The sequence below is a fragment of the Trachymyrmex septentrionalis genome, unplaced genomic scaffold (assembly GCF_001594115.1).
Source record: "Trachymyrmex septentrionalis isolate Tsep2-gDNA-1 unplaced genomic scaffold, Tsep1.0 scaffold22, whole genome shotgun sequence".
Taxonomy (NCBI): Eukaryota; Metazoa; Arthropoda; class Insecta; order Hymenoptera; family Formicidae; genus Trachymyrmex; species Trachymyrmex septentrionalis.
In genome coordinates, this window is record NW_017305375.1 from 704,869 (window position 1) to 715,367 (window position 10,499).

The 10,499-nt window shown below is 35.4% G+C and overlaps 2 protein-coding genes across 2 annotated transcripts in view; both read left to right on the forward strand.

The window, feature by feature from the left end:
- Window positions 1–2,517, forward strand: part of LOC108748212 — a 4,576-nt gene extending 2,059 nt beyond the window's left edge. Inside the window, exons 2-4 of the mRNA XM_018486246.1 lie at window positions 240–520; window positions 1,486–1,752; window positions 2,019–2,517. Coding sequence (XP_018341748.1) covers window positions 240–520; window positions 1,486–1,752; window positions 2,019–2,414 — 944 coding nt within the window. The 3' untranslated portion in view covers window positions 2,415–2,517. The remainder of the gene's footprint in view (window positions 1–239; window positions 521–1,485; window positions 1,753–2,018) is intronic.
- Window positions 2,518–7,458: 4,941 nt separating this feature from the next.
- LOC108748213 lies at window positions 7,459–9,957 on the forward strand. Its single transcript, XM_018486247.1, has 2 exons — window positions 7,459–7,797; window positions 9,634–9,957. Exons 1-2 carry the CDS (start codon window positions 7,459–7,461, stop codon window positions 9,955–9,957), a joined length of 663 nt encoding a protein of 220 aa, XP_018341749.1.
- Window positions 9,958–10,499: the final 542 nt, after the last annotated feature.

Sequence of the window (10,499 nt, forward strand, 5' to 3'; positions counted from 1 at the left end):
TTAATATCGTATCTATAAATTCATAAAGAATGTAACTATAAATGCTATCTTCAAGGCTACCTCTTGAAAATTGAACATTGTAATCCTTAAGTTTATGTTAAAATCAATACGTCACGATGCAATATTTTTGCAAGAACAATCAGAAAGCGCAAAATAGTTGCACAAGTTTCATCTCCATTCTATTACTCTTAAGTACTATCCAATATTTTTCTGACGACAATTCTTATTTCACTTTACAGACTCGGTGGCACAAACGATTACTCTTACGAGTTTTGCCTTCTTCCTGACTTCGTGGCTGAACTCGGCATCGGGAACGTCCTACGATCTACAATTTGTGCCGAACTCCAGTGACATAGAACCCTGGTTTCAACATCCTTGTGGCACCCGATTGGCGGCCTCGCGAAGGATGCATAATTCCAGCGATACGAACAACATCATGAAGAGGGTGCGAACGCAATTGCGAGTCGCGCAAAATCACTTCAACAAGACTTTCAAGGACGTGCGCATAGTTTACTCGAAGGTGAGAGACGAGAGCGCTCTACTCGCGACCGCGATTCTGTAATTAATTGCAGCGCGGTGGTGTCGGAGTAAAACCGCGTGGGCAGTGCTCGCTCAAGGGGGACTCGCACGTGCGCGCGTTGCAACTCATCGCTAGTGCAGTCCTATTTTCCGCCGGCAATTTGCATTGGCTACGATTGCCACGCACATTCAGCATAATTACTTTTTCTACAGTCCCGCGGCGCGTTCTAGGCATCTCGCAGATTTGATGACAAGCCACTTCCGTCACGTGGAACGAACGTGTCGTTACGCTCGATATTAAAAATATCATTATCGCAAAATGTTATTAAACGTAGTCCTCACGAGACGTAGATAAGCGAATACATTTACATAAGAGGCTTTACTTGTTTATCACGTGGTTGTAACGAGATGATAAATGTTATTGTTTGGTCTACTAGAGAGCCTAAGATCGAGTTTATCCCGCACGGATCACGATGGCTTGGATAGAACGATATATTTTGTTTATCGACTTTTATCACTTTAAAGCTTACTCTGGACACGCATGGCTGCATTCCGAGACAGATTTGTGATATTACGGTTTTTTTGATAACGTAGTGAACGTAGTACTAGACTATATAAACAAATAAGATTGCTTATGCGCGCAAATGTGCATTACGCCAGATAATTCATTAAATAATTCATAAATGTACGACAGCCACTTGTAATTTACGTCTGAATTTATGCAGCATAACGGTACGAGTCGAATAAGATTTGTGTAGTCATAAATTATTTTATACTCAATGATACGCATAAAGTACAAATAAATTATGTGCATGTGATACACACAACTGCAGTAAACTTTTAATAAAATAAAATTCTATCTACGATACAGAAAAAAATTCAAAAGCAATTTAGTTGCGTTACATCGACCCGATCATATAATTACGACTCAAAAGGTTACATAGTATTTTATCTTTTTGTTACCAGGTATACAGAGTGCTGCTGAAGGAGCAGTACAAGATGAATTGGTTGCCAAAAAGGCAACTCGAATGGTATCACACGGAACTTTGGTGTTTGGAGAGAGGAAAGAAAGCTGAGCGTGCTCTTCCACGCCTATATGATGCGCTTCAGAGGTTCTCGTTTACGTTCCATCTTCTTAAAGGATATCATCTCGATTCTAACATCGATGTCACTCGCAGCATCATTAAAAGGCGGACCAGGATTATCGACAAAGCGGATAATCAAGTTCTTAGGGTAAGTTATATAGCGCATTGTTTACTTTTAACAAGATTTATATTCACACCGATTAATTGGAAATTGTATTTACATCACACGTTAATACGTATATTACTCGTAAATCAAATTAATCTTTAGCAAGAACGAGATATAAAGCTATAAATAACTTTATTACACAAACTTGCCATCTTGAGTCAAAACTTATTAGGCGTCGAACGAATATCAACCTTTTAAGTGAAAGTGCGAACATGTAAAAGTAATACTTCTCATTTGTATGATTGCAGTTGCTGTGTGAAGTCGAAGCCGCTATGATAAATCTGGAATTAAGAACTACTCTAAACGATGCATTCATCATAACGGATTTGCATTGGGCCAAAAAGGGCGATCTGACTGTAATGTTGATTCAAGATTGGGGCGTGTTAAAACTTTATCATACTTTTTTGAAAGATTGGATAAAAGTTTTTCGCAACGCCACTACTGACAACATTTGCGATCATAAAAAAATGCCTTTGACTTTTACGCCGAATATGCCTAAAAAGTGGTTAAAAGGCAAAGGAATGAGAAAACATAAACCGACAAGGAAGTCTGGTCGAAATAATTCTTTGCGTCAAAACCTACGAAAGGGATCTCAAAGGAACAGACTGATGAAGAAGCAAAAAGGACCTACGTTACAAACATAGACCAACATGTCGAACCTGAAGAAGTTTGCGCTTCGACGAGATCTGCTGATAATTTAAAGACACTGCTTTATACAGCGTCGAATCGTATACTATCTCACACTAACATAACTTTTATATTTATTCCATTATCGCAATCATGTTCACTTCAATAGTTTTAATCGTTTTTCGCAGATTTGCCAACAAAATCGTACTATTGTACTAATTGTAAGATTATGTATCTCAACAGCCGTAAAAGAACTATCCAATTCAATAATTTTGGTTCAAATATTCTTGAAAGATGGTAGAATCAAACTTTATTGGATAATGATAAAAGTATTTCATCAATAACGGCTGCGTACTTAGAGACCAGTATTAAAAGATCTACTTCAGAACAGTATTATATCTAATAACATACATGCCGAGCATAGACCATAATAAATGTTGATAATAATGTTTCGAAGTACACGGCGCACTCAAATCGATTAGACTCGCCGAAAATATCGGTCCAAATGGATTACAGCCGCCGTTAAAGTGAAACACATAATCTTATCGTGTGTATGTAAAAGGAATTTAAAAACCCCATTTTCATTCTCAGGCACACTCAACAATCTGAGATCAACGAAAGAACAGTACATTATGGAAATGCGCATTGAGAAGAGAGAAAGAGAAAAAAAGTGCAGAGAGAACAAATTCGTAGATATATTGTATTTTTAAGATTGGCCGTCTTGAGTCCGATATTTATATATATCGATGCCAACACAGATTACGCTCACGATCAAGGCGGCTTGTTACACGGTCACGGATTTGAGTTCATTCGATTAGATCGACGGAGTCTGCGACACGCGCAGGTGACGATAGTACGTAAAAGGATCGACAACGAGTTTAGGCGGCTCGTGAAACTTATTTATTCTAGCTTTAAGCGGATGACGCGAAAACTTAATGTCGTTTAGCTGTGATATCCCAAGCGTACGCGGACGTACAGAGTTCCTACGTTTATACATAGACGCATATGCACATACATATATATTTACATAGATAGGTATCGTGCGTTGACGCGTACCGTACGTAGACGTAGATGATTCTCTCCTCCTTTCCGGTGTGTTGTGCCGAAGAATCTCGCCTTGTCGTGAGAACACATGACAATTTTATCTTTTATAGTTAGTCCGTCACTGCGTTGTAAGCGCGTATACGATGGCAGAAGCGTTTTAACGGAGATAAAGTTCGATGATTTTTATGTATTTTCCGATTATACATATATACATGAGTGTACTAATCGATAAGAGATTAATTTTAATGAGAATCGTTCGAGTAAATCTTGATTATACGCGTATCAGTACAGTAACGACGTGACTTTTTGCGATAGATTAAAATATATTTATATCATGCAAATCCGATATTTTATAATGAAGCAGTACTTAAGTTACGTTCATAACTTAGCGTTACGCATATTTTTGTACTATGTATGCATAATTGTTCGTAGACGCGCACTTAAATTTAAGGTCATAATGCATTTTATACAATACACATAGAATATTTATTCGGTCGTATATGCATAGTGTTCTGTTCTATTTATTGTATCACGTTACCATTGCATATACTATTTATTGTCATGTCTTTACTTATATGTGATCATCTCGAATAAATTCAATGTTTTGTATCGAAGTTTGGATGGCAGAGATATAATCCTTTATAATCCACGTAATAGTTTAATTTCAACAATATTGTAAATCGTTCGTTTTACATGAACATTTAACCGGAAGGATCAGGAATGCATGAAGGATGTTCATTCTGCATAACATTCGATCGTTATCAATAATGTATATAACTGGAAATAATGTAGATAAGAATATGCTAGTTAAAATGCAATAAACATGACTCATCGCAGCAATATTTTAAGCGATTAACTAGATAAGCAGTTCAATAATGCATAGCATTAGTTGTTTTATAACTGCCATTACATATTTATATACATGCTATAAATATTGCTATATCGCAATGCTACTTTGTTGTTTGCTTTCGCATATAGTGGCATAATTATCTTTATTTATAACATTTATTTAAAAATATATTTAGCTATATTTTATTTTAAAGACAAAAAAGCGTAATTGTAATAATCATGAATATCACTATCAAATTTTTTACTTATTTAATAATTATTTGCATAAGCAACTTCTTTTTACTGGAAACTTTAAAGTCGTATTTAATTTATATTGTATTTTATTTATAAATTTAAAATTATTCTATATTTAATTTACTACTTTTCTATAAGTAAAATGATTAGGCCAACATCATGGTGCAGTTTCATTATGAACAGGTTTTCCCAGACGCATCAAACGTTGTAATAGGAGTACACGAAGAGTAGATAGGTTGTAATTGCTCTACACTGCATTTTGCGTTTATAAAGGATAAATTTATTTACTGTAATTTAACTGTCTGGCGCTGCTGCATTAATAAATTGTTCGTTATGTAAAAAGCTAAAGTACCTGTCTGTTCAATTCATTTTCTATTCGTAAATAAGTATATTTGTAAATAAATACGCGAGCATTAATTCAAATGTTTTATCATAATTTTAACATAAATATAAGCATTCTTTTAAATAATATTTAATATTCAATTGTTTTACTAATACATTTCCGTATTGTTTTATCATTAAAAACGATAACGCCTATTACACGTTTTTACTTATTATTTATTTCATCGATCATACGCGCTATACATTGTAGCTTTACATAACAATATAAATGTTATAATCACGAAATAATTTATTAAAGCGTTAAACATTATTTAATTGACTATCTCACTATATTTAAATGTACTGAAATTATTCCAACAAACTTTGTAAAATCACGCCAATGCATATGATGCACGTTTGAATGGGGTCATTATTTGTTTTCTTTCGTTCATGATATACGCTCGCGAAATAACACGTCACGATGCATCGCAACTTAATCGGGCGTGAGAAGATCTCTAATCTTAGTTCGGTGAATTCAGAAAATCTAATTATAGTATCGCCTTTTATGGCATATCCCTTGGTGGTACAACATCGACGTACGCATCGACGTACGTTCATTACGTCTACTTCATTCATAAATTAAATATGGAGGAGGAAATGGTTTTGTCACCATCTCCTCTCCTCCTCATATTTTGATGGGAAAGAATTGACCTCTTCTGACGTCAAAATTATTTATGGGTCATCAGAACGGAATCACTTGCATGCGTAAAAGTACGAAACTGTATGAAATTATTTTACTTTTAAGGATACAGTTAAATGTATTGTCATGATATATTTAAGAAATATACAGAGACTTATCGTTCGTGGACAAATACAATTGTTCAATAATAATTTTTTTTTTTTCAAATTATCTATTATTACATGTATTGAATTTTTCGAAATCATATATTGTGTCTCAAAATAAAGTTGTAATAAACATTGAAGATCGATACCTCTTATTATAAATATTTTTCAACTTCATTCTTTTCGCTTCCAATTATAGTAACGAACCTTTCCCATAATAATTTAGACTTATTATACAAATAGATATAACTGTTTTACAAGTACTTGTAAGTATGACGAAATTTCGATCGCGGATCTCTAATAATTCGTTTGACGACATGGCTTTCCCAATTGATTCATAATGCAAATACAACGGTGTTTGAATAGTACGCACGGCATCCGAGAGATTTCTGACAGAATTGCACGTACTTTCAAGGTACATGCAGACGCCATAAATGCGTGACGACAAGTACCGTTCATGTTTCGGGGAAAATCGAAACATCTATAATATATATACTATAGACAAGATCTACAAAGCCAATAGAAATTATTGATCACTGTTAAGTGAATACGTCATTTAGATAAATTTGGATAGTTACACAACAAGAAATCTGTGATGAATGTGAAATCATTAATATATGCGTTTATAGAATAATAAACTATAAAATGAAATATATATATAAATTATAATTATAATTTATTCTAATCATATCGGCATAAGTATTAATTTGGCAAATTAATTTTATTAACTAAAATAAATTATTAGTAAAAGAATACTATACAATAAATCGTTACACATCAAAACATTTAAGGGAAGAATCTGGTTTAGAGGGTCAAAATTTTCGTTTTTTTTTTTTGCTTTAATCGATAGTATTACTCTTTAAAAATATACTCGTAACTTTTAAAGTTATAGCCTGCGAAACAGATACGTCACGTCGCGTCGCACAGATATACAACGATATGTGTGCCGAAGCACAATATGATTAATATATAACAAATGATTAATATATAACTTATTACTAGACAATAATAATTGTAATAGCCCAGATAACGATCTGAGATTTGTGAGAATGTATCAACCACTAGACGTCCTCCCCTCCATCCCTCATCAGACTCATCGCTCTGTTGCTCCGCGATTTTTGGCGAGTGGCGTGGGGAGACTCGTGAAGAATGCGTTATTGTCGACTCGAATTGGTACGTCAGTCGACGGATAATCTTCCGGCCTTTGCTTATTATTGTATTCATTATTTTCATATTAAAAAATTATTTTGTATTGTTGAAATATATAACAAATCACCCCTAAAGTTTTAGAAAGATCGGCTTCATGGTTTGTTCATAAAAAAATCGCAAAAAAACAGCTACTTTTCAGCATTGTAAATCGTCAGGTTCCCTCCTTAAGTAGTATCACTTATCGGCGACGTTTTGACCGGAAATGCTTTAAAAAAAAAAAGGTATCATTACTTCAATAAAAGAGACTACTTTCAGAGAGAACCCTGTGACTAATTTCCAGAGTTCTAGCGACGATACAATAAAAAAAAGGTAGATAAAACCTTAGCCGCTCGGGCTGCTTCACCGACGCACGAGACGTCAAACATACGTGCGTATGTACGATTGTTTACACAATCCCATATATAAGGAGGAAGCATGAGAGTTTGACAATCTTAGTTCACGATCTCACGTCGATCGAGAATATCGTTCAGTGCCTTATCATTATCATTTTTCCAAGCCGATTCGACAAGATCGCCACTACGAAGAGTAACTGCGAAAAATTGTACGACAATAAATTCAAACATGCTCCTCGAGAGAATTAATCTAATTTCATCTATCTTGGCCGTTGCTTTTGCGGCTCCAAAGATATCCGGGTCAATACCAATATGGCATCTACCGTGTGGAAAACTCAATTTACGAGCCGTCCCTTTGAAAAATCTTGAGGAGGAAATGAAGACAAGTCTCGAGAACCTTAAGCTGCAACATCAGCTGACATTGAAGGACTACTTGATTCGAGATTACGAATACCTGTATGAGAAAGTTAGGATTGGCGTCGACGACCACCAGTACATACCTAATTGGGTACCCGGCAAGAAGGATGTGAATCTCGTAAGAAAACTGGTCGACGCTAGTACTCCAATGGTGAGTACAATCATTCAATTAACATTGTTGCTCGTTTATATCATATGTGTTTCGGACCGCAACTTAGGTTTTGCCGTTATTAAGAGTTTCAAACGGTTTATCCAGCCATCAACAACTCTTAACATAAATACGTGACATCAATTGCGCCTCCAATTGGCCATTATTTTGCCCAAGAGATATTGCAATTGCAGGAAATCTCTTTGGAAGTTGCTCTATAGATAAATTTTTCTAAATTAGATTTTATTTCTACTCGAGATTCTTCTCTCTTTCTCTCTTAGATCCTTTATGTGATATTACAATAATACTTCTCATTGCAACATTGTTAGCTACATTAGCTACTTTGCTACAACAGTTCTTCCTTCATTGTCAACGCTCGCAACATTGTGTCTCAGGCCGTTAGTTTCTTTGCGATCGTTAATATTCATCATTCGTAACTGTCGTTACCGTGTAGCAGAAATGAAAGAGCAATCCGTACAAGATACTACCGCGTGCAGAGGAGAGACGGATAACGAGTGTGCAGGAAAGAGAGAGCAGTGTTACAGGCCACCGTCGCGTTTTCAGCGACCGGCCAGTCGGCTGACCACCCGGTTGCAATTGATTAACGCAACGTTAAATAACAAATTTTAATGAGACGGTAATTATTATAAAGTAGCAGGCGAGCAGGAGCGAGCGCGGTCTTTCATGCAGTGCGCGCGCAACACGGCCGTACGTGTGCACTCATGTTCGCCGGGTCGTGCGGCTGCGTAATCGCGCTCGTCTGCCTCCTCGATGCAAGCACACTGATAACGCAAGGCTGATATCGCGATATTCCCCGCGGTACTCTTCGGATGTCCGCATTCGGGCACGCAGCTCTCTTCCCTCTCTCTGCCACGCCCCGATCGCCGTAGACTGCAGCAACATTGATCTTCAGCGTTGCACTTTGTTGGGGTTTTAGTCGCGCGTTCTCGGATGGAGGTGGGATTTTACAATGGAATCTTAAGCATGGCGATTAAGTTGCAATCGCTGATAACGCGAAGGGAAATTAGGTTTCGTCAATCGTAAAATTCTTCTTTGATTAATTGTGATAACTCACAATTTCTATCATTCGCACTGAAAGAAAAGATTAGCTGAAGATGACGTAGCATTTTTAATTGGTTGTAGCAGCCAATTGGTGGTTCCGTTAGGCTATCGTAATCCTAAATTGACGCGGATAGGCTAATGTAACTAAAAAATTAGCTGCTGCAGTCAATTAAAAATGCTATGCCATATTTTACCATCTAATTTGCCGCAGCAGCCAATCTTTTCTTTCAGTGTGCGTATTCAAAATATTTTACCTTTAGCATTTTTTTCTCTTTTACATTTGTGTATGTGATCAGAAAAAATATTTTTGAAATTATACAATAAACATTTGCGATAAATTTTTTAAATGCATAAACTTAATGAAATAAATCATTATTCTGTGTGATAAAAAAATTAGTAAAATTATACTTGTGTGCTCAGAAGGGTATAGCTAAATTTATATATTTAAATCTTTAGATATTATTCTGTGAAGAATTTTGCCATTTTCTATTTCAATTCTTTAACTAAAATTAGTATTACACGAAACCTTCATAAATATTTATATGGATGTAATAGAATAATTTCTAACGGAGCAATATTTACAGTCGACATTAACAGTTCGTTGACAAGAAAAGAAGTGATGCTATCGTAATCGCTTATCTTTACGTCAAAGTTTAATAATATCTTGAAGCGAATCATATAAATATTAATGAGCAAGCTTAAGTGAGCAGTTTCCTCAATATTTAAATATTTAAACATTAAAACAAAGTAATAATTTTGTAATAACTGTTTTTGCAGATTGTTAACTATTTCCCAAAGTTGCATATGGACCTTCAGAAATTTGCCGTGGCATTCGAGGAATTGGTCGAGGACGAGCCTAACTCTCAAATTCGACAAGCTCTTAAAGCGACTCAATCGTACTTAACAATGATGTTATGCGAAGTCGAAAGCAACATTATCTCCTTGCCCACCATAGGACTCCCGACACGTGTGGAACGAAGCATCATGAGCCATACCGAGCGAAATCCTGTCGATGAAACACGAAGACTCATCAGGGACTGGGGCGTAGTTCTCAAATATCGAGACTACTTACATGCTTGGAAGCACGTATTCAACTGTTAAACATAAGGAAAAGAAGTATTATTCTTGTCAATAGCGGGTCATCGATCATTTTCATCAGAAAATGACACAAGAAGATACATCAGATTATTAAGCAACGTGTACCACTGATGTAAATTGATTTAGCACCTGCCGTGACTGTAACTATAAAATCACGTCACTACATGACGGTGCAGTAAACTTTGAAGTTATTGACAATAATCGTTTGTCATGTAGCGATCATTTGCGAAATGTGCAAATTCGCTTTACGATCCGTGATAATTTCTCAAAATTATTTATTGAAACAATTATTTATTACCATGGCTCACAATTGAACATGTAGTGCATAGTATTTATTTTTTATGTGTAGCAAATTATTTATTTGGTATATATTAATTATTTATTTATTCGGATCAAATACTTTTACTAATTGTACCTTCTAAAAGATACTATATAATCGATATCAACTTCTAAGATAATCGATTGCATTTTGTGATAATTAGTTACGACAACAATTGTATTTGTTGAATATTTGTGACAAGTGATCACTCATATATTATTTATAA